This window comes from Myotis myotis, unplaced genomic scaffold, assembly GCF_014108235.1.
Source record: "Myotis myotis isolate mMyoMyo1 unplaced genomic scaffold, mMyoMyo1.p scaffold_m19_p_3, whole genome shotgun sequence".
Classification (NCBI taxonomy): Eukaryota; Metazoa; Chordata; class Mammalia; order Chiroptera; family Vespertilionidae; genus Myotis; species Myotis myotis.
The window spans coordinates 115,025,919-115,050,949 of record NW_023416335.1 but is presented as its reverse complement, the minus strand read 5'-3'; the positions used below and the strand labels follow the sequence as shown (position 1 = coordinate 115,050,949).

Here is a 25,031-nt window from a genome sequence, read left to right as displayed (position 1 = left end):
ACCCACTTCCCCACCAAACCCCTGCAGCCCACCTCCCACCTCCCACCTCCCACCTCCCAATGGTCTGCCCAGGCTGCTCTAGCTAAGCCCAGAGATGACCTGCACAGCGCCAATCCAGCCGAGAGTTGATCTGACCTCCCCGGGAATGTGGTACTGCTGTCCGGCCCTCCTCCGGGGCCTTCCTTCTGTGAGCTCTGCAGGTCACTCACCCGTTTCCTTCCCACTGCTCCGGTGGTTCCACATTCTCCCCTGAGCCACTTCGTCCAAACCCAGGGATGCAACCACCAGCCCCCAGATCTCTAGTTCCAACCCAAACAGTTCCCTTGAGCTCTAGAGAGGCATAGCCAAGTGTCTACTTTTTTGCCCAAAGAATCTCACATTCAACATGTTTAAACCCACAATCTTTCTCAACAAACTCCCTCTGACTCCATACTCTGACCTCATCCCATGTTCCCTGCTGGTCTTCATTCAGAAAGGCTTTTCTGCACCGCCTTCCCTCCCTCAGGCCTGACTGTGCCTGTCCCTGCCCTGGGTTCCCAGGTTTTACTAGAACACAGTGTTTATCATGCTCCAACATAAGCACTGATTTGCCTGACTCCTGGTCTCTCTCACCCCTAACAGTGATGAGCTCTGATTGTATCTCAGCACTTAGCAGAGCGCTTAGCACTAGCCAGTGCTCAAGCAATGTTTGAGGGCATCACAGAGAATGGAGAGGGACAAAGACAGGAGACAGTACCATCGTGGTTCAGGGGAAGGCCTACAGGGAAAATGAGGGAAGAGGGCCTAAGATACTGAATATTCTTCAAAACATTCTTACTACAAGCCCAGAGGGGAAAAGCAGTGCTCCTTGACTTCCAGTTGTGAGCAGTTTGAGTATTACTTAATTACAGACAGCCAACCAGGCCAGACGATCCAGGTGGATAACCCTCCAACATCTACAAAGATCCCTATGAAAGCTGTTGACGTGCAGGTGAACTACACAGATAACAAAACTCGGACAAAGGGAATCCAACAGCAGGAAGGAAGATGAAGAGAAGAATGTACCTCAGAGATGAAGGGCAAGAAAATACGGTGCGAAAGTAATTTTTAAAAACTATTGAGCAAGGATGTCCAAATTTGGAAAAGAAGAGAAAAGAAGGTAATAAGTACTTTTAATATCCCCGAGGGGGGAAAAATCTTTGCACTTCTAATTGAGGTTGTGCTAAATACAGGGTGGGCAAAAGTAGGTCTACAGTTGTGAGTACTTATAACACATAGTTAATGAGGCTATTGTAATAATCATAACCTGCATGTCGCTTCACATATGAACTGTAAACCTACTTTTGCCTACCCCTATATACAGATTAATTTGGAGAAAATTGACTTTCCCTCCTATGAATATAGCAGAACTAATTTATCTGGAGTTTGTTTTTTGCCCTTTAGTAAAGTTTCACAGATTTCTTTCATATAAAGACTAGAGGCCTGGTGCACGACATTCGTGCACTTGGGGGGGGGGTCCCTCAACCCGCCTGCACCCTCTTGCAGTCCAGGAGCCCTCAGAGGATGTCCAACTGCCATGGAGGCAAGAGAGGCTCTGGCCACCACCGCTGCACTTGCCAGCTGTGAGCCCGGGTTCTGGCTGAGCAGCGCTCCCTCTGTGGAATTGGGCTGAAACCGGCTCTCCAAATCCCGAGGGGTCCTGGATTGTGAGAGGGCACAGGCCAGGCCGAGGAACCCCACCAGTGCACGATTGGGGCCGGGGAGAAATGCGGGAGGTTGGCTAGCTGGGGAGGAACTGCAGGAGGACTCCAGGGCGTGTCCAGCCCATCTCACTCGGTCCTGATTGGCCAGAGCCCAGCAGCAAGCTAACCTACCAGTTGGAGCATCTGCCCTCTGGTGGTCATTGCACATCATAGTGACTGGTCAACTGGTGGACTGTCTGCCCCCTGGTGGTCAATGCGTCATAGTGACTGGTTGACCAGTCAACTGTCTGCCTCCTGGTGGTCAGTGCATGTCATAGCAAGCGGTTGAGTAGCCTTAGCATATCATTAGCATATTACGCTTTGATTGGTTGAATGGCCAAACCATGGACCGGACACTTAGCATATTAGGCTTTTATTACATAGGATGTTTCTTATGTTTATCTTAAGATGTTTTATAGGTTTAGTTGCTATTATGAATAGAATTTTTTCTAGTCTTCCAAGCTATTGGTTTATTTCATGTTACTCTTTTTAAAAATTGAGATGTAACTGACATGTAACATTGTATTAGAGACTACTTTTTTTTTTAAAGGAAAAATATAGCTGAAATTATTCTCTCCAAACTCAGGGAGAAAGAGGAGAAAGGAGTCAAAGGGAGGAAAGTGGAGGAGAGAGGGAGGAAGAAAATAAAAGACTCAAAAAAAAAAAGAGGAAAAAAGTTTGGGAAATAAAGAGAAGATAATGGAAGGCAAGCAAATGAGGACAGAAAGTAGCTGAAGAAATGGCTTAAATCTGCTTGTAGGCAGGAGACACTTGAATTGTCAGGGAACAGCAGGCTTGAAAGGCAGTTATAGAAAGATCACAAAATTGAGGTAGAGGCCATGGTTGGAGGCAGGCTCCAGGGCCTTCTCCTCATAGCCCTGAAGGATCATGGGTTAGTAGCAAAGGAGGTAGTAGGTAGGTCTCCAGGGCTGCTGCCCATAGCAGGATGCTGCGAAATGGACGAAGGCACCCAGGGTGGCTGGCTTAGAGAGCAGAGAACTCTGTGTTTGAGCCTCTCACCCCCTGGGTCAAGGGCCCATGTGTAAGGCACAGCCTGACAACCTGAAGTGTGTAAGAAAGGACCAACACTGCTACACCTTGTTGTGAGGAGGGATTCCTGAGGACTTCCTGTCTGGACATGTCAGGGTAGCCTGGGAGAGTTATAATTACCATTATCTAAGAAGGACTCCTGAGCCTTTGTACTATAATAGTGGCCTGGTGCACGAATTCGTGCACATTGAAAGGAAAGAAATTAGAAGAAATATTTTAATATCACTATTCGCCCTTTCTCTATAATAGAAGTGTCAACCAAATTCATGATCGACAATGACAAATGGAAACATACATATGCAACTGGCGCCAGCGAGAGCTTTATATGTATCACGCATGCACGAGTCAACTTAACCTTTTATAGATATAGAATAAACTTGTTTAATTAGACTTGCTTTCTAATGTAGCTAAACTTTTTCCAGCCCAGTGAAGCACCCCAACTTCCCTTTCAGGAAACTGTCAGCAACACAGCAGTAAATATCAACATGAAGCAGATTATTATTGTAGATCATGCAGGGAGAACAAAGGGTAAAATATTTAACTGCAGCAGTGTTTGACTATATTCTGCACAGTGAGAAAACCTGAAGTCATTTTCGAGGTACACCATTTCTTACCTCTTTTCAGTTAGGTCAAGTTTCTAAACTTTCTAAATCTCCATTTTCTGGATAATAAAAAGAAAATAGGATTCCACCAAGTCTCCTATATACCTACTCCAGGACTTCTGTGAGGATCAAATGAGATGAGGCACGGGAAAACGCTTCACAGACATTTGGTTAAAGTGTAAATGTTTCCACCTGGCTATAAAGCAAGTTATAGAAGAAACTGGGCAGAAGAAACTGCAAGGAGGTTAGTAGCTAGGGAGAGGAAGCTGGGCATTGGTATGTGATATCATTACTCAGTGCCCACAACCACCATTTCTGGGCTGGGCTGGGCTAGGCTATGGGCTGCATTTTGTGCCATGGGGTCTCGGCAGCATTGGCTGTGATTTGGTGGGCTGTGATTTGGGGGGGTGGCGGGGCCTGTGTCCCACTTGGGGGAAGCCAAGCGTTGCTTTGTCAGTACCAGGTCCGCGGTGCCGTTTCTCTGTAAATGGCAAATGCACGTCAAGGCAGCTTCTGCGTTGAGTGTCTGCCCCCTGATGGTCAGTGCACATCATAGCGACTGGTGAGATGGTGGGAGGGACACTTAGCATATTAGCCTTTTATATATATAGATTAGCCAAGAGCCAGATAACATTCTAGATGATTTCAACAGGTGACAAGACTAAGGGATAAAAGTTAAACAAGAAAAAAAGTACATCTTTTTCAAAATTATCTTTTGTTATTGTTAATTTCTTCTTTAACAAGCTTACCGACTTAAATTCCAGAAATTCCATTCCTTTGGCAACTTGATAAGCAAAACAAAGAAGATCTTCAAATGTAAGTACATTCAGGTCCTCTTCTTCCTCCAACCTTTTTTGGTTTTCATATTCAACTTCATCTGTAAAATAGAACTGGTCCTCATTTTTGCCAAAACTCTAAGAAGTTGCCTTAGTAAATCTCTATGAGGAGGTTATTAAGGCCACAGTTAGGTGAGGTGCCAAGACTAGCAAGGCAGCCCATTTTAGGAGCCATATTGTATACTTAATGTTTTCCATTTGATCCTTTTAATAGTCTGATGAGGGAAGTATCATTTGGCCCATTTTACAAATGAGAAAATTGTGACTTGGATGGTTAAATAAATTATCCAAAGTCATCCAGCCAGAAAATAAAGGAACCAGAGATTAACCCCACTCTGCCTGACTCCAGAACTCAGCATCTTCTCCACTTACCAGGTAATGGCATGACTCTAATTAGTTTATGTCTTTAAAAAGAATAATCTGACCAAATAAAGAGCTCCCAGTGTTTATTAGTTAAATATTGACATAAAATTCACAATACATAAACTGTTTTTTAACTACTTTTAAAGCAAATATACATTCATAGAGCCTGTAGATAACAGTAGCAATGTAAAATATGCTTTTGCATCTACACATTTTTTAAAAAAAGATAACAGAACTCATTTATCCATTTCTATTTTTAAGTGCTACTAATCAGAATAAAATATTACCTTTGGGTTGAAAGGAATTCCCATTGAACCCTGAGATATGGTCTGTGTCCTGGTGTATGTGAACTTCTTGTGAACCAGGCATACTATTTAAAAAAATTGTTATTTCATTATTTATGTTCTTCCGAGTAGACACTTTTTAAAAATACAATTCATCAAAGAAATTAATTCTAATTATAAACGGGCTTTTAAATTAAAAGCACAGCATCAACTTGTCCATTTTTTATGGAATTAAAAACATCTGTGTAATTGAGCCGGTCTAACTGGGGGAAGAGTGGGTTTGGTATCTGTATGGAGTCACAGTTCAAAGATGACTTCACTCAATCCTTACCACAAGTCTACAAGCTGGCATCAAAGTCACATTTTATAAAAGAACACTTAGGTTTTCCCTTGCCGGTGTTGCTCAGTGTGTAGGTCGTGGGTTTGATTCCCACTCGGGGTCGTGTGCAGGAGGCAACCAGTCAATGTGTCTCTCTCACCTCCCCGCCTCCCCCACCCCCGCCTCTCCTTCCAACTCCCCTCCCTCTTTTCCTTCCTCCTTCCCTCCCACCCACTCTCTCTGAAAAGCATTGGAAAAAGTATCCTCAGGTGAGGATTAACCAAAAAAGCTTAACCTTGGTGAGATGAAGATGATTTGCTGAAATCATGGAGCTAGTAAAGAGTGCGCCTGCACCTTAGTCTTCTGTTTCTAAACTTGGCTCCCTCTCCCTGTGACAGCTCAAGTAACACAGATCTTCTTCAGGGAACGTTACATTTTCTACCATCCTCCTTTTTTCCAGGTGACCTTTGCAAAGCTCGTTTCCTTTTCTTGTGAAATTAATAAATAGTAATAATGCAGATCTCTTTTATGGTATATAGAACTCTTCACTGAGGAACTTTCTATGTATTATATACAGACAATGATTCAATTTATTCCAGCATACAAGTTTACCCCAACTTATAGTTTCCATATCTTTGAAAATGGCTTAAAGAGTTCAGGCCACAAATATTCCAAAAGTAACTGTTTCAGTGCATTTCATAACCTAGTGACAGACTGAATCAAAGGCACTGAGTTCGCCAGCCTTGGTTATTACTAACCAGGGACTGCTGATCACACACATCTGACTCAGCAGGACCAACTCTGTTCTAGAATGCGGATGACATGAGAATTGTCTCAGTTTTAGAATATGATCTGAGAAGTGAGTATAAAAGGGAGGACTAGTGTGACCGGCATAAATCGGTAAAGGGTTAAAGACGTACGTGGGGATCTCTGTGGGGCCTTACAGCTTTTGACGCTGGGTTGTCCCAGACCTTAGAAAGCCAAAGGCCTGCACCGAAACATCTGCTAAGAAAGCAAAGCTTGATCTCAAAAGCACCCTCCAAAAGTCCCCCAGTAATGTTAAAAGCCTCTGACAAATGCGCCTTTCGGACAATGGAGAGCTTTCACATACGCAGGGAAGTAGGAAAGCACTGTGGATCCAGGAATGATTCCATCACAATGCCTGTGAACTCTGAATTCAGAGAACGGTGTTATAGAGCTACGATGTTCAAGCAATCAGCAAGACATTGCCAAGAATAAGGGCAAGCATCCCACAACACTTCTGCAGCCCTTGTCCATGCACTCCAAAACAAGGACTGTGCCAGTGCCGGGAGTCAGGATTCCCACGGATGGTGGAATACACAGCGCAGAGCACTGAGACAAATGCTACCACAGCTTTACTCTGTCCCCATCACATTATGTCAATGGATCTAGCTTATTTTTTCAAATCCAATTTATGAGGTTAGAGCTCTTTTGTGCAATACTCCCCCGGGACCTCTTCAAACATGCCCAGGACTTTGGAAATGTGTTCATTCTTTTACCAATACTTACAAGTTAACCAGAGGGCAAGGAGGATTGAATAACTCACCGTTCCCAAAACTAAATATGTGTATCAGGTGTGATTTAGGCACAGGTGGACAGAGACTGGCTCAGCTACAGTGGCTGTAATGAAGGAAAGGCTCCATTGTTTCAAATCAACAGGGAAACTCTATCAAAGATAAGTGACTTTTCTAGGTCTTAGGACCCACAGACTCCACAATGCTGGAGTGTAGCCTGTAGAAGCCAGCTGAGTCTGTGTGTGTGTGTGTGTGTGTGTGTGTGTGTGTGTGTGTGTGTGTGTGGTGGCGGGGGGGGGGGGGCGGGGGGAAGGAGGGGAAGGTGTTTAACCATCATACTTTGTATGCGTCCTAGAATGCATAACCAGGAAACCTTGACCTATTCTCTTACCTGGAATTTGGATGTGACTGGAAAGGGGGGTAAAAACTGAAATTGTGTTCCTTGAAAATCTCCGTCCATGTTCTGTGAAATTTTTCTCTTTTACTTCTTAGATAGTTGAGAAGATCACCATAGCAACAATATTCAAAAATCAAGTAAACTGGCCCTGAAATAGAGACAGTTTTAACTGTAGGTAGACAAACACCCAGGAATTTTTCCAAATGTCTGTGTGGCAGGGAACATATTACACTCTGTGAGAGCTCACTTCTCCCCTGATTTTGGGAGAGTACAACTTTTTCTGAGCCTATCTCTTCTTATCCTTTAAAATCAATTTCAGCTTTCACTCAAACTCCTCTGTAAAATAGTGCCTTCCTGCCTTCCACTTGGGCCCTTGTGCATGCAGCCTCACCAATAACCACTGTCCACCTAGATTCTCCAGCTTGCAATTGCAAATATGTCCGCTGCATGATGAGCACTTGGTAAATATACTAGTATGCTGACTGATGGTTTTCCTGAAGAGGGGAACTATCCCTAATCCTCTCCCAGTTCCATTTCGCTCTTCTTTTTGACCCAGTCCCATGCCAGCTGTCCCAGAAAAAATGACCCTGGGACACATGGTTTGGGTATTGCTAGGCAGAAGTGAAAGAATCAGGCGTGCGTGTTCCATTGAATTCTAGGAAAATAAAGTTTGAAATCCCATCTTGGCTGTGCTTCTTTGAAGCAGCCCACTGGGGCAGTGGCCAAGCTCGGCAGTCCTTCACAGCGGGAGAAAAGGTAGAGGGAGAACCCACAGAATGTACCTGCGGTGTGGTGAGTGTTTTTAAGTGGGTTAGAATCGTGGGGCATATCTCAAGAATGAGAGGCATCCTCTACTGACCCATCTGCTTACTCATGTCTCACTCCACCTGGGTTTGAGGACCTCCCTGTGACTGAGAAAAGAGGAAACGTGAGAAGGAATTTCCTCTTTGTCCTCAGGCTAACCTGTGTTTGATTAGGAGTTTTGAGGGGAAATTGATTACCTGACTGTGTGCACGCCCCCAGCAGATTCACAATATTTTCGTGGTTCCCCAGCTGAGTCATCATTTTGAGTTCAGACATGAGAGCTTCTCTTTCAGAGCTGTCTGCTTTCTCTGCCAATGGAAGAACATCAACGTAAAACAGGAATTTTAGGTCATTTGATAAGTTAAAACTCTCCTCAGTTCAGAGTAGATTTGCATAAAAATTGTTAAAATATGTAAACTACTACATAAATTTTGAATAATTCCTGTGTTTTACGACAAGTTCAAAAATTACAATAACTTAAAAGTTGAATTTAACAATGTGCCTTTCTATTGGATGTTCCTCTACCAAAATAAAAATTCTTAATATTGACTCTCAAAAATCAAAATAAAACAAAATAATAATAAATAGCTTTTCCTTCACAGAAGTTAATACATATGCTGAAGGGAAAAACTTTTCTCTTTTTTTTTGCCTCCTAAATTTGTTGAATTCATAGAGAAACAACCTAGGAATGTCAGTGAAGGTGGTTGGCTCTAGTTGTTGGCACCCAGGTCTACAACCTTAAATTTGTAAGTGGACCCAATGTTGAGAAGGTCAAAAGGACCAGTTCCCACTAACCAAGTTCTCAAGAGACTCATCCTATCTAATAAAAGAGAAACATGGTAATTAGCCATACATCCGCTACCCTTCCCATTGGCTAATCAGGGCAATATGCAAATTAACTGCCAGCCAAGATGGTGGCCGGCAGCCAGGCAGCTTGAAGCTAACATGAGGCTTGCTTGCTTCAGTGACGGAGGACTCCAACGTTCCCCGCCTGCCTTGCAGGCCTCTGAGCCTGCAGTTTGAAACATTGTTACAAATATAGAAGCTAAACAAAACCCCAGAAACCTGCTTTCAGCCAGCCGGGATCTCAGAGCTGGAGTTGATACAGTGTTTCGATTGTAGAACCCAAACAAACCAGATACCTGCTTTCAGCAGCAGAGGCCTCAGAGCTGGAGCCAGAGCTAAGCTGGCCCAGAATAAAAAAAGAAAAAAGAAAAAAAGGAGCAGTTGGGAGCTTCAGTCATCCGCCAGCCTGAAAACAGCCCTCAGCCCCTCACCCAGACTGGCCAGGCACCCCAGTGGGGACCCCCACCCTGAAGGGTGTGTGACCAGCTGCAAACAGCCATCATCCCCTCACCCAGGCTGGCCAGGAACCCCAGTGGGGACCCCCACCCTGATCCAGGACACCCTTCAGGGCAAACCAGCTGGCCCCCACCCATGCACCAGGCCTCTATTCTATATAGTAAAAGGGTAATATGCCTCCCAGCACCGGGATCAGCGGAGCCGCGAGGCCTCCCGCCACCGGGATCAGCGTGACAGGGGGCAGTGCCCAAACCCCCTGATCGCCCTGCGGCTCTGTGTGTGGCAGGGGGCAGGGCCACAACCTCCCTATCATCCCTGCTCTGTTCGTGACAGGGGAAGGCGCCCCAACCCCCTGATCAGCCCTGCTCTGTGTGTGACAGGGGAAGGCGCCCCAAGCCCCCCCCCCCCCCCCGCCCACGGGCCCTGCTCTGTGTGTGACGGGGTAGAGCCATAACCTCCCCATCGGCCCTGCCCTGAGTGTGACAGGGTGTGGCACCTCAACCCCCTGATCGGCCCTGCTCTGTGCGTGACAGGGGGGAGCTCCCCAACCCCCTGATGGGTCCTGCTCTGTACATGACAGGGGGGATCTCCCCAACCCCCTGATGGGCCCTGCTCTGTGCATGACAGGGTACAGAGCCCCAACCCCCCTGATGGGCCCTGCTCTGTGCGTGACAGGGGGCATCGCCCCAACCCCCTGATTGGCCCTGCTCTGTGCATGACAGGGGGTGGCGCCACAACCTCCCCATTGACCCTGCCTTGAGTGTGACAGGGGGCAGTGCCCCAACCCCCCAATCGGCCCTACCCTGAGTGTGACTGAGGGTGGCATCACAACCTCCCAATCCGCTCTGCTCTGTGCATGACAGGGGGTGGCGCCCCAACTCCCCAATCAGCCCTGATCTGAGCCCAACCAGGGGCTGCACCTAGGGATTGGGTCTGCCCTCTGCCACCCTGGAGCAGGCCTAAGCCAGCAGGTCCTTATCTCCCGAGGGGTCCCAGACTGCGAGAGGGCACAGGCCGGGCTGAGGGACCCCCCCCTGCCCCCCCCCAAGTGCACAAATTTTTGTGCACCGGGCCTCTAGTTAATTAATAATGAGAAATATAACTGGTGAATAGGCTACAATGTAACCACTGGTCTATGTATTCTCTCCCTGGAGAAAAGTCTAGATAGTTTGTACTCATAATTTTGCTTAGATGCATAGCATGAGGGTAGTTATTGAGGAACTCAAAGGTCTTGTCTCACTGAGGCTGAAATGCCAGCTGGTCAGGGCACCCTGGCCCAGGTGGGTGCTGGAGCCTTAGAGGCAACGACAGGATCTTTGGACTTCCCTCTCCAAGTTCTAGGCACCAGGCACTCATCCCTCTATTAATTTATTATTTCTTATAAACATAGTTACTTTTCTTTACATTCAATGAAGGTTGTATTAGATAGTTCCAGGTCTATTTTATTAGATACTATTTTGTCCTGGAGGACATCCTAGCCTTTATGATGTCTTTTCCAGAGCATCAATGCTGCCAGGGCAGTCTTATTTCCAACATCTTGTCTGGGGCATGAAATCCTTCACTTGTGCATTGTGGCCCACTAGAACCTCATGTTTTCTTCTGCTTCAGGTTGTACAGGGACATGTGGCTTTTGAATGTTTGTGTCTTATTCCTCATAACCAAAATAATACATTTCATGGCATGCTTAACTTTTTCAAAGCACTTTCATAACTATTACTTAACATTCATTCATTCATTGAACAAATATTTATTGAGTGCCTACTGTGTATGAAGCATGTGTCAAGCACTGGGGGAATAAATGATAGACAAGACACAGCCCCTGCCTTCCTGGAGCTTAGAGTCTCCTGGAAAAGGAAGACATGAACAAACAATTACAATATCCTATATAATAAAAGGCTAACATGCAAATTGTCCCCTTGGGAGTTCGATCAAGAGGCTGGTAGTTTGATCGCTCACTATGATGTGCACTGACCACCAGGGGGGCGGCGCGAAACATGGCAGGCGACCAGTGGCAGGGTGCTGAGGGAGGGGGGCAAGGAGGAGGCAGGGAGGCCGGGAGGCAGGGAACCTGATCGACCCTGATCACTGGCCAGGCCAAGGAACCCTATCTGTACACAAATTTCATGCACCGGGCCTCTAGTAGTATGGTAAATGCAATACAGCAAATGAATGTAAGGGTGCTGTGGGGTCACACCAGAGGGACACTGAACCTAGCCTTCGAAGGGAAAGGGAAGGGACACCAAATGTCTATGTTGAGACTGAGGAAAAATAGGAATTAATCAGGTGAATGCACAGTGAGGAAGTAGAGAGAACATTTTATATTGAAAGAATAAAAAGGGCAAAAACCAAGGAAGAAAAGACCACAGCAAACAGATGCAGACCCGGCCCTCGTAAGGCATACAGACTAATGTGGCACATGAGACATTAATTGTGTAATTAAACATAAACATCATTACATATTGTGATAAATTCTATGTGTGTGTGTGGGAGGGGGGGTGTCTACAGAGATCTAGGACAGCATCTAGCAAGAAACTTGATCTCATCTTTGGTGTGAGAGAAAGTTTCCTGAGGAAGTGATATTTAAGCCGAGATCTGAAGGAGGAGTGGGCAAGCACAATGTGGAAGGGGAAGGGTGAGCAGAGAGGCTCAGCCTGGGCAAGGCTCTGGGATGGGAGGGGGCACTGGGCTCTGGAGGAACTGAAAGAAGGCCGAGAGTTCAGGGTGGAGCGGTGAACAGATGCCAAACCATGCAGGACTGTGTAGTGTATTTTAAGAGTAATTGAAGCAACTGGAAATGTGAGGTAGGAAAATGACAAGGTCTGCTTTGCGTTTCATAACCATCACTTGGGCTTCGGCATGGAGAATCTGAAAGGAAGCAGGAGTGCATGTCGGGTAGCTGCTTGGAAAGCCATGGCGGTTATTCAGAAGAGATGAAGCTGGACTAGGATGGTGGTGATAAAGATAAGAGAGAGGATGGGCTGAAAGACACTAAGCAGAAACCTGGTGGGAATAGCTTCTGGGTGTTAGAATGGGGATAGTTTCAAGGATGAGGCCTAGATTTCTGGTTTGCCCAATTGTGTGGGAAGGGTTGGAGGAGTTCAGTTTGGATGAGCTGAATTAAGGGGACTTTTGAGACAGCCAAGCATTTGGACACATGATCCTGAAGCTTAGAAGAAAGATGCGGCCATGAGAACACTGGTGTAAGGGTAAAGTCCCAGGTGTGGTTGAGACGGCCTGTGGTGAGCACGTGGAGGGAAAGTGGAAGGGGACTCAGGAGCGAGCCTTCCAGAACACCACATAAAGAACTGGGCAGAAGACAGACAGCAAAGGACTGTGAAGCAGTCCGCAAGTAGGAGGAAACCAGAAAAAATGGTGACATGGAAACCAAAGGAAAAAAGGCATTTAAAGATGGAGAAAAGTCAATCCTGCCTGTTTATTAAAAATTCAAGTCACATGAGGACTTAAAAATGCCCAATAGACTTTAGTTCATTGGAGGTCACTGACCACCTTAGCAAAAGCCGGGGGTGGGGGGGTGGGGGGCAAGGGATCTTGCCAAGTGAGCAAGACTAAGGGGAGGGGTGAAGGTGTGAGCCAGATGCGAGTGGATAGAGTAAGGAGTGAGAAACGATACAGAGTGCTCCACTTTGCTCTTCTCCCCAGAGTCTATGTCAAAATGGCAGAAATGACATATGCCTGTAGCAACAGTATTCCCAAATACCGAAGCTTTCCCACCCCTCCCATTCCCCCCCCCCCCCCCCCCCCCCCCCGACCACCACCACCAAAAAAAAAGCGCTAAACAAAGAGAAGAGGAAGAAGAGGTGGAGTTTTGGATTCTGGCTTCCATTTTATATTCATGATTTGGTTGATATTAACCCGGACTCACTTCCTTTTCAGCTTTGAAGAATGGCGAGCAGTACCCACAAAAAAAGATGGGAAAGAGAAGAGGAGGTGGAGCCTGTACCACCCATCTCTGTGGCTATCATTCCACTGTACCTTTCAGCATTTTGACAGCAACCTGGATGGAGACTTCTGTTTTACTAATTCCATAAGCTGTTGCGTTCATCACTTTCCCAAAAGCACCTGATCCTAGCACCTTCCCTGCAAGAGAAATGGTGAATGAGTACAAGTTCAAGATTTTCCCACAGAAATGAAATGCTATGGAAACATCTGGAACATTTGATTCTTACCAAATTCTAAATTTTCTCTTGGAAACTCCCATTTGAGATCATATTCATATTCTCTGAAATCAATGTAGAAGTACTCATTATCCAAAGAACCAGTCACCTGTACCATCTGCAGTTGGCTTTCATACCTATATTGCTTCAGAGATGAAATGAGTCTGTTAGTAACAGGCAGATCTTCAGAACTAGGAAACCATGATAAACGTTTCCCTTTGAGTTGGGGGTTCGGGGTAGGATTTTTTACCTTTTTGTACTTGTGACAAATGAGCATGGTTAAAACGGCCATGAAAGGGACACAGAGTCCAATGGTGGCATAGAATGAGATGTTGTCCTGGAAGAGAGGGAAGGGTCCTGCAACAAAAAAGTTTAGGATTCCTGATTGACATGACAGTGAACGCTCATCTTGATCTCATGCATCCTGCTTGAGTTTGCTAGCTTACACGCTCCTGCAAATATTCCACTCCCCATGGAAAATCAGGCGACGGTAGTATAAAGGAATAGTTTCCTTCCTAGAAAATTGTCCGTGATCCTGAACCCATTCTTAGGATTGTAAGAATTACATCTATTTAAACCCACGGGATAGACAAGTCAGATTAAAAAAAGATACTTAAGACTTTCTATTGTATGAATATGGAAAACTTCGTTAAAGGATGCTGGCGATTCTGCATGGTAAGTGTAGGCAGCCGGATTTCAAGATTAACTTAGGATGGCTTTAAAAAACAAAACTAAAAATTATAAAACAGCAAGCTAAGGGCAAATAAGGAGATTAAGCAAAAGGGAAAATGGTAGCCGCTCCAAATTACTAAATCTATTTTTCTAAAATTGGGTCTTTCAGGAGATATTCACTGTTCTGGGAATTGATGGTTCTACCTACATCACTCCTGGTCTTAATAACCTGACACAACAGTCACTCTGCCCCTGAACTACGCAGCGGTGTGCGTTCACTGGGGATTCCTGCCTGACTCAGAAAGCCGCCTTGCATCACATGCTGAGCCTATAGGTTCTTGAAAAATTCCCCCAATAAAAATGAACTGGCACTAACTCCTAGTGGGGAATTCCTGGAGGTGGTTTGTTACAATAGTGGCTGCTGTGTACCTGGTGAGCCTAAGTGGATTGTTTCACAAGATGTGCCCAGGGAATTGTACGCACAGCACTTCACCAGGGACCCTTTGATGGCCTCACTCATGTTCAGTGTACTTCTCGATATCCACTGTCCAAATACTTTTCTGTTAGCCTTTCTATTCCAAATTCCTTCTGTGATTTCTTCTGTGCAGCTAAAAAGAAACGGCAGACAGAGAAGTAGGTTAGCTAGGTGGGGCTGTCCTCAGACTGGAAGTCATGGTTTCTCTCGTGAGCTCAAAAAGAGATTCCTCTATCATAAGTTATCAGACATAATCTATGACCATGTAGAATTATGGTGGACTCAGAAGGTAAGCATTTTAAACACTTAGCCATTTCTTCTTGAACTGTATTCATGAGAGAGAACCAATATGTCAGGGAGAGTGTGTTTAATGTTCTTCCAATGTAAGAGATACCAGAGTCTTTATTACTTGGGAGACTTGTCTGAACACTTCTTCCAGGTCCAAGATGGTAATGGATATCCATCTGAGGAACAAGATGCATCTGATGCATTGGCCAGCACGTGAGGTTTCCCTGTAGAGAATAACATGAAAAATAGGCTCATGTAGTATAGTACTTTCCAAATGGTTTCAAAGTCAGTTTCATATAGGCTGCCCATTTACTCTGAGAAGTTTATGCTTCTGGGAGGTGTCTCATGCAGAATGATGCAAGACCTCTGCTTGTTCCCTCTTTCCCAGGCATGTAACCTTCTGCATAGGCAGCCCTACGCTGACCTGCAGAACACCACTTCCCCATTGCTAGGCTCCATAGAGAGCTAAGGTGTATACTTTTAAATACGTGAACACCTCAAAACGATTTTTAGCTTCAGAAGCATCTGCAAAAAATCCAATAAAATGTATTCCCGTCTTTTCATAGATCAGAGAAACAAAAATTATTAAAACAAGGAAATGGCAGGTAATATGACTTTCAGCCTTTCCTTAACATGATCTTTCAAAGTACTAAAGTCAATAGTCACAACATTAAACACATTTACAGACATGGAATAAGTCTCTTAGCTTCAAAGGATGAACACAGAAAGAGAAATATGTATAAATGAAGCCAGTAGGCACGAAAGTAAAATTTCAAATCGCTTCAGTATATAAAAAGTCTTACAGCATTGTTTCTAAACCATTACTTAGCTCTTTCTGGTCAAAGTTAATAAGTAGTTAAGGAGTTATAAGACTTAAATTAAATTTCTTAATAATTTAACTTACTTCTTATATTTAGCGTGAACATTTTTGTGAACTGGGCATCGTCATTTTCTGCATGGAAGGTGTATTCTCCTGGCTGGTGTTTGTGGTTGCAAAACTTAGATATGCTGTTTGGAAAAGAATTAAAAACAGACTTAGCCCAATTCTTACAGGAGATGCTGAAACGAATGATGGTGTGCATGGGAGGGAACTCCCTTGAGACACTCTCTAAAGTTCAATGGACAAGGAGGTGTCTGTATACTAGGCTATTGCTACTCACAGTGGGGTCCGTGGACAGGCAGCATCAGCACCTGTATTACCTGGGAGCTTGTTAGAAATACAAAATCTCAGGCCCCAACGGAACCTACTGACTCAGAGTCTGTATTTTAATGTGGTTCATATGCAAATTAAAAGTTGAGACACACTGATCTAGACTGGGCTCCTCAGAGAGACAAGAAGGTTCCCAACCCTACTGTTCCACACATTCTGGACTAGTCCAACTTCCCAGAAATATGGAAAACCTCTGTAGGTAGAGGAGCTTGTAACTCCCTTACTTCCTAAAAGAATGGCTCTCTAGCATTGGTCCAAAGCAAGACCTATGAAGAACCCTTAACTTAAATAGTAATTAACAGTGATGAGGGCTCACATCAACTGCGTTTGTACAAAATCTTTGGGCAGTCTCAGCAGGCTCTAGTATCCACTTGGAGTGCTCATCAAGCACTCAACACATTTTGACATGGATAACTTGATCTTGGGGGTTATCCACCATGTCTACCATGTGTATAGGATGCTGGCTATTGTAGTGGGATGTAGGATAGTGTAGGAAAGGTAGGGATAGTGTTGAATATGCCTTCATGCATTGACAAGATAAAAGAAAGTTCAGGCCCTGGCCGGGTAGCTCAGTTGCTTAGAGCATCTTCTGTATACACCAAGGTGGCATGTTCAATCACTGGTCAAGGCACATATAAGAAACAACCAATGAATGCATAAATAGGTGGAACAACAAATCAACATATCTCTCTCTTTCTCTCTCTCTCTCTCTCTCTCTCTCTCTCTCTCTCTCTCTCTCTCTCTCTCTCTTCCCCTCTCCCTAAAATCAATTTTAAAAATTAATAAAATGAAGGTTTGTTCACAGAAATAAAGTTTTCCTTAGATTAAAAAAATCCAAGGCTTTCTCAGAAGTTATTTAATGAGGCTTCCTCTATACAGACTACTTGAAGTTTTTGTTGTTTGTCTTTTTTTAAAAGACTACATAGGGGTAGGGTAGAAATGTAAACAGGAAGACCCGGAGTGGAGGCCAGCCATAAACTAGGAGACATATAGGATGCAAAAAAACATATAAAATATGGCTCTTGTCCTCAAATATATCATATACAGGTAGATGGGCAAAACCTACATAAACAGAATAGTTATAACATTAAACAATAAAATAAGGCCAAGAGAAGATGAACTGATCAGAGGACAGTATAGATAAGCCAAGTTCCAATGGCTTTATAGAAGTGGGACTTGAGCTAGGTCTTCAAAGATAAATTAGGTGTTTTTTTGTTTGTTTTTAATCCTCACCCGAGAATATTTTTTCCATTGATTTTTAGAGAGAGAGAGGAAGGGAAAGAGAGAGACAGAGAGCAACACTGATGTGAGAGAGACACATCAATTGGTTGCCTCCTGCATGCCCCTGACCAGGGCCAGGAGCCTACAACCGAGGCACTTGCCCCTGACTAAAATTGAACCCGGGACCCGTTTGTCTGCAGGCTGAAGCCCTATCCACTGAGCCAAACCAGCTAGGGCCAGATGAGATCGTTTTAACGAGAGGGCATTAAGCACAGACATCCAATGAGGAGGAAAGGGCAGGACTTAGAGATAAGATGGGAATTCATACGGCCTTATTAAAGGAGAGTAATGGGGAGGCCAATGGACTGAGCAGAGGTGCTTGTTGAAATGTGAGGGGAGAGGGGGTGAAAGAAGGCTAAATGGGTAGGGGAAAGCCAGTGATGAAGGACTTGAAAACCCAGCTGAATTATTTAGATCTAATAGAGAAAGCAGAAGATGCTATGGATCCTGAGCAGGGGAGAATTATCAGGGACAGTACCTTAATTTAGACTGATGGCAGTCGGAAAATTTTATTGGAATGAAATCTGGAGGCAGTGTTGTAACCCAGGAATTCATTCATTCGTTCATTCATTCATTCATGCATTTATTCATTCATTCTACCATCATTGGTAGAGCCTATTTGTGGGAGGAATCAGAAACACAACAGTGAGTTAGAAAAAATAGATTTCTGTTCTCACAGAATTTGCAGTTTGGTGGTGAAGGCAGGCAAGTCAATAAGCAGTTACAGTACTAGTATAATGTGGGAAGTGCTAGGAGAGAAGTAAAAGTTTAGACTTGAACAGAGCATGAAAAGATGAGTGTTGCCTAAGGTAGGGAAAATGGGAAAGGAGAGGAAAGAGCAAATCCAAGATGCACCTGGAAAAAAAAAGAAAGCAGGTGTTTGATTGGATATGGAGATGAAGGAGGGACTAGAACACCAATTGATGCAAGATTCAAATTGCACAGTTGGCAACTTTTGAGCAGCTATGAGCCCATGACTTCAATGTTGTGCATCCTTAACTCAGCAACTAAAAGGCAATTCTGACTGTGTATAGCGATGATAGAATTCATTGCTCTATGAGCATTTAACAAGTTTTTTGTCTGCCTTGGTAACAAGAAGGCTGAAGAAGTAAAAATGGAGTAGGAATAGCCCTGGCCACGTGGCTCATTGGTTAGAGCGTCATCCTGATATAAGGTATAGGCTTCAATATCCAGTCAGGGCACGTACAAAAACCAACCAACGAATGCATGTTTTTTTCTCTCTCCCTTTCCCTTCTATTCTCTAAAATTCAATTTTTTAAAAAAGAGGGTGGGAGGACAGGTGAAAAGGGGGAAGGAGATTAAGAAGTACAAATTACTAGTTACAAAATAAATCACAGGTATGTAAAGTACAGCACAAGAAATAGAATCAATGATAAGTAATAGCTATGTATGGTATCAGATGGGTACTTAGATTTATTGTGGTGATCCCTTCGTAAGGCATATAAATGTCGAATCACTAATGTACACCTGAAACCAATATAATATTGTATATCAACTGTGATTTAACAATAAATTTTTTAAAAGAAGTAAAAAGGGAATTTCTTATCCTGGCCTACTTCTGGACAACAAGAAGGGCATGACTGATGAAGCGGAAGTGGTAGAACGATTGGAGAAAAGCCAAACTATAACACCAGGGAGAAAAGTAAATGTGTGATTTCCAGCCTTTAGGGAGACAGAGTTATGTGGTCCAAGAAGAGAAAGATGTGAGCCTCTATAAGGGGAAATGTAATTCTCACTGGACAATAGCCAAGGCCCTGAAAAGGAATAAGAAGAGATTAAAAAATAAAAAAGAAGCCATGTGGTTAGCCAGGGACCATGCCAAAAGCACCCATCAATGTGATAGAAAAAGAAATTACTGACACAACTATTGATTGTCATGCTGCCCACAGCAAGATGTTTTGTGAACTCTTTCCCTCCTAAGGCTTTTGTGCTGCCTTTATTGAGTATCACTGGCCATGGTGTCAAGCACATATCATCTCAAATGTTCTCACGCTTCCAGGTAGGAAAGTGATCTAAACAGCCTGAATATCCAGGTCATTTCAAGCTGCCTGTCCTTCTGTTTAAGACAGCCAATCCTAGCAACTGAAACAGCTGCGTCACTGAACCTTCCTGGAAATTCCAAAGGGACTAACCGACTAGGTGACGGAGAGATATTCACGGCTTCCTCTTTCCCCTGGTGTTTTTCTAAAATGGTCAGCTGGCCTGAGACGGGAGTTGAGTGAATTGGAATTTACACTGACATCATATCTTGGTGACTAAGGAGATGTATTCTCATTACAGCTATGAAAGGGTTTTCCCCTCTGTACAGCCAACATGCAGGTCATTTTTATTTTCCATTTAGCACCTTGAGGGAGTTGAAAAAGGGCAGGTTCTTTCTAGTGGCTCAGGGAGTCATTTGACAATAAAGTAAAAAGTGTTTTACTCAAAGAACAAGAGATTATCAAAGTCAAATCAGAATGCAGAGAATAATAAAATGGGCACTAGGGAAGCTGCGCGCTTCTGAAACTGGAGAGCCGAGAGCTGGCAGGACTGAGGTGGCAGCACTGAGGTGGCTTGACCAGCGCAGAAAGACATGGGTCAGGAAGTGGGCGATCCTGTCTTCCTCCAACAGAAGTTTCTGCGGAGGTCTAAGAAGAGTCTTTCAGAGGAATTTATTAAATAATTGTAAAATTCTAATAATTTGGGGTTGTTGGTTTTTTTAATCATGAAAGTAAGAACAGCTAAGATAGATTTGTTTATAATTCAGTCTACAGAGATAAGAAATTATGCAAACAAACAGATGAAATGTCCTAGAACCTTTTCTCAAGACCAGGCTATCAGGACCACTGGAAAGTTACAATTTAGTAAAGTGTAAACACATCCAGGCAAGCCCTAATCGGCCGCGGGGTAATAGCTGAGGAAGTAAATTGGAGAAACGAAGCTGTGAAGGTAGGGAAGCTGAGAGACTTCTGGCACACACACCATGACCACACCAAAGCTTTTTCAGGAGTGAAGTTTTTACATAAACCTTTCAGTTACATATAAGCACTTGTATCATCTCTTACAACACTAAATACTGTACTTCACAACAAAATTCAGTTTGACTAAACTGTTGAATCTAGGTGGTGGGAAAAGGATGCTTACTGTACTATCCTTTGAGTTTACTGGCAAATTTGAAACATTTTATGATAAAAAGTTGAAAAGAACTCATTACAATTTAGTCTTATCTCATGGCTTATCTCAAAACAGAGACTCATGTGAACAGCAAAAGACATTTAGAGCACTAGTACTGACATTTTTGTTGTTCATTTTTATGCAATATTTTGACCACCTTTTTCAGGAAGAAGGAGGCGCCATTTTCCCTATGTATTTGTATTAGGTAGCCCATCATCTCTGGTGCATCATTGTCACCAACAAACACTATAGTTCTTCAATAACTTTTTAAAATAAATTGAACACTGTTGTGGTAAGTGCATGTATGTGGTCCTTGCCATGCAAAAAGGATGCACTGATACATCTTTGGCCCAGGTTATGCACTTTGAGTTGCTTTCCAGGGGTGACAACAATTCATTCATTAAACCCCCCTTGACTGAAGGAGGCATTATACAAGGATAGAGAAATGACAGAGAACCTATCCCTTATGGGGCTTATATACTCAATGGTGAGATTCAATACACAGAGAGCTTGACTACATCACCAGGTCATGTCAAATGAGAGGTACAACACACTATGGGAATCAGGACGAGCGCTCATTCATTCACTTGGCTGGGTAGTTATAAGATAATTACTTGGGGTCAGGAATGCAGACTGTGATCATGGAGTGAAATCAAATTAACTAGCCTACTAATTGGCCCGTGACCCATATATCAGAAACATGGTCCTCTAATCAATGAATCTGTAAAATCTTAAGAGGTTGTACCTGATGTCCTCCAGCACAGTAGCAGTGATCTCCCAGGTGGCCTCTGGCACTTACAAGTGCCTGTGTAAGACTGAGGGGGAGGGGGAGGGAAGCATTACCTTATTCACCCTTGCAGCCCCACACAGAATCAAGCCCATCAAGAGGATAATAAGGAAATATTCGTTGAACTAAACGGAACTGGTATTTTTATCTCTTTGAATTGGGTTAAAAGAGAATCCCATAGTGTCAAGTGCTCCTGACACTGGGCCACAACACAGAGGGAGGGGAGAGTCAAAGCTCTGAGAGCCTTTGAACACAGGCCTGTGGTAGTCAATTCAACTAGGAGAGGGGCTGACTCCCGACCTCCTACTTTCATGTTTGATGATTCAGAATAAGGGCTTATGACAATGAGGTGATCCCTCTAAGGCAGTGTTTCTTAACCCCGGCAATGTTTTCCTCACTAGGGGTGTGTGGCAATGTCTGGAGATAATTTTGGTTGTCACAATTGGGGGTGGTGGTTCTCCGGACATCCAGTGGGTGGAGGCCAGGGATGCTGTTAAACACCCCACAACGCACAGGAGAGGCCCCCAGAGTAATTATTACCAGCCCAAGATGTCAACAGCACTGCTGGTCATCAGTCAGGGCACAGACCTCAGAACAGACTGCCTCTCAGTCACAGTCTAGTCTGAAACCAAGTTGCATAGGATTCCTTTCAAGAGATAAAAGGTGTCATAGCTATAGAAAAGACAAAGGGAAAAAAAGATCTTTGTTTTCCAAAAAAGGAATGAAGAATTTCTCCCATAAGAGAACCCCAAGTACAGTTGTAAAAATCCTTTAGCATTGATTATTGGGCAATTTCTGCACCAATTTTTTGAAGACAAACCAATACAGTGATAGGTAATGTTTTCCTGTTTTGAAGGGCTTTACTTCCTCAATCCTCTGCAAATGTGTGGAGGGAGCGTTGGTGTGCTCACTGCAGCATGCACTCTCAAATAGGAAGTAACAATCTGGTGACTCAGAAAATGCCACAGAACCTTGCGCAAATAGGATTCTTTCCATTTTTCTTTTAAAAAAATGTTTTTATTGATTTTAGAGAGAAAGGGGGGAAGGAGAGGGAGAGAGAGAAATAGAAACCTCAATGATGAGAGAAAGCATCATCCATTGGCTGCCTCCTGCACACTTCCCACTGTGGATTGGCCTGCAACCTGGGCATGTGCCCTGACCAGGAATCGAACTGGCAACCTCTTGGTGCATGGGTCGATGCTCAACCACTGAACCACACCAGCCAGAATCATTCCATTTTTCATGCAGTGGGTTACACTATCTGAACTGACTATAAAATTCTGTTACTGTGTCTGCACATGTGCTGTCTTCAGTGTCAACTCAATAATATACCAATTCACGACACAAAACCACTCTTCTGCTGGGGCAACAAAAGAGGTGTGTGAAGATGATGCCGAGACCTGGAGCTGTGTCATCTCACCTGTACCCATCATCAAGGCCACTTTGTTCACAAGGAAATGATTTTCTAGAGAAGGTCCACGTACATCTGATTTGTGGGTATGCTTTAAACCTGACAGAAAAACAGAACTCTTCATACTGGTCAATTTCATACTCTTCATTTGTTTTGGAAGCGTGTATAAATCCCTTTTCTGTAAAAAAAAAACAACAAAAAAACAAAAAAACACCAACCAAACATTTATGGAAATATATGGAGAAGATAAATACATTTTTATTCATCAATTTAATGCAAGAAAATTCATGCTGCAGGTTAGATTCGCTAGTCTAAGAAATACAGGAGACCTATCCCGTTATAAGCCCGAGCTCATCCCCTTCCAGAATTAAGATTCATCTAAGAATTGAATGTAAATAATTGAGTCTCTCCCTCCCCAAATGTATTAATAAACCTATAGATTTTTGCAGACAATTTCAAAAGGTTAAAAGGGCTCCCCCAGCCCAGCCAACCATGTACAGAGTAGGGGTCCTCAGTCAGACGGCTCTCTCAGTGACACATACTACAAAAAGTAACCGCAGGGCACAAGTGAAAGAACAGTCTAACGCAGCCGTGGGCAAACTACGGCCTGCGGGCCGGATCCGGCCTGTTTGAAATGAATAAAACTAAAAAAAAAAAAAAAGACCGTACCCTTTTATGTAATGATGTTTACTTTGAATTTATATTAGTTCACACAAACACTCCATCCATGCTTTTGTTCCAGCCCTCCGGTCCAGTTTAAGAACCCATTGTGGCCCTCAAGTCAAAAAGTTTGTCCACCCCTGCAGCTAGCCACCAATATTCACAAGGCTTCCCTGTAGAATACTTCCTTATCAGTGTGATGACAGAATCATTTCATTTCTTAGCCTGTTCATTACAGTTGAAGGCTGCCACCTAATCTGAAATTACTTAAAAAGCATGATTATTTTCAAATCCTCCATCTTTCACCCAAATTTCAACACAGGTAGGTGCTTGTCCAGATCCCTCATTGTTCACTGCCCTCTCAGTTCTTAGAACAAGCATTTATCAACTGCCTGTTTTGTGTCAGGCTCTCTTCCAGTCCTGGGACTACAAGGATAGGAGGAGTTACTCCTGTCCTTAAGGAACTTCTACTGGAAAACAAAATCCACAAACAGATGGTCATAGTACAATGAGGCAATTACGAAGGCAGTGACATTCAATCGGGCTTGACTGGAAAAGGAAGCTTATGTTTGCAAAGTAATTCTGACTCAGTGTCTTTCTCAGCTTTTGACACTAAAATTATATTGAAATCAAAATTCACAGCACATACCTCACAGTCCACACCAAAGCAACTAAAAATATGAGTAAAGGTTGCATGCGCAGCCTGCATTACCTACGATGGTAACCAAAGCTGACTGACTGGGATGCTTGGAAGAGGAACAAGTGTAATATCCAGTGTCGTTTCTTCCCACTGATGATACAAAAGCAAACAGAATCCGTATCATAGTTCTGTTTGTGGAATAGGTACTCATCTCAAAGTAGTTGCCCTAGGTTTTAATAAAACAAAATAGGTTTAATGATTTTAACCTGGACCATCAGTCGGCTGTTTCTGCACTTTCAGAATGCAGACGCGTCACATTACCTCCTCCAGGGCTTGATTTTCTAACTCCCAGGTGAGCCCAAATCCGTGGTTTACATGAGCAGCTTTGCACCTGAGCCACAAGGGCTCCCCCACTTTAAGAAATAATTGTGGCAGTGTGTTCCGAGGAGTCTGGTTTAGGTCTAGAAGAAGAAAACATCCCAAGTAAGAAAAAAGTGATTTTTACTCATCGCAAAGTATATGCCGAATGTTCTGAAGAATAAAGTTTTAACATCATCGCAAATGTCATGAATCTTTTATTATATTATTAATCTTTAAAAACTAATAATTTAAAATATTTAGTTTTTGTTAAATCTTGTAGCATTTACAGAATCCATAATATTACATTTAAAGTGGTATAAAGGGCACATAAAATTTCTGAAGTTGAATGACTACCTAAACCAGTGATGGTGAACCTATGACACGCGTGTCAGAGGTGACACGCGAACTCATTTTGGGTGACACGCATCGACAGAGACAAAAAATTGCATAATTCAAATATTTGTCTCTCGCAACGGCCAGAGTTGGACATCACTCGCGTAATATTATTATTCACATTACTCATGATCAATAATGCAATTCTAAAACCGGATGTAAACATGTACATCGGTGTTGCGTAGCAAAGATACATAGTGAAAACATCCAAGATACATTGTTCCAATATTGACATTAATATAAAAAGGTTAAGAATTGCACTATAAAGAGATTAATCTTTACTCATGACATT

At 43.5% G+C, this 25,031-nt stretch overlaps 1 protein-coding gene across 1 annotated transcript in view; it reads right to left on the bottom strand.

Annotated features, from left to right (window-relative positions):
- FLT3 (fms related receptor tyrosine kinase 3) overlaps window positions 1-25,031 on the bottom strand; it is a 79,105-nt gene that overhangs the window by 11,723 nt on the left and 42,351 nt on the right. The window contains exons 7-19 of the mRNA XM_036301727.1: window positions 24,308-24,447; window positions 24,059-24,212; window positions 22,696-22,864; window positions 15,728-15,831; window positions 14,945-15,047; window positions 14,490-14,668; window positions 13,639-13,745; window positions 13,401-13,533; window positions 13,207-13,311; window positions 8,109-8,219; window positions 7,102-7,255; window positions 4,860-4,942; window positions 4,123-4,250 (exon numbers count right to left, since the gene is read on the bottom strand). Coding sequence (XP_036157620.1) covers window positions 4,123-4,250; window positions 4,860-4,942; window positions 7,102-7,255; window positions 8,109-8,219; window positions 13,207-13,311; window positions 13,401-13,533; window positions 13,639-13,745; window positions 14,490-14,668; window positions 14,945-15,047; window positions 15,728-15,831; window positions 22,696-22,864; window positions 24,059-24,212; window positions 24,308-24,447 — 1,670 coding nt within the window. The remainder of the gene's footprint in view (window positions 1-4,122; window positions 4,251-4,859; window positions 4,943-7,101; window positions 7,256-8,108; window positions 8,220-13,206; window positions 13,312-13,400; window positions 13,534-13,638; window positions 13,746-14,489; window positions 14,669-14,944; window positions 15,048-15,727; window positions 15,832-22,695; window positions 22,865-24,058; window positions 24,213-24,307; window positions 24,448-25,031) is intronic.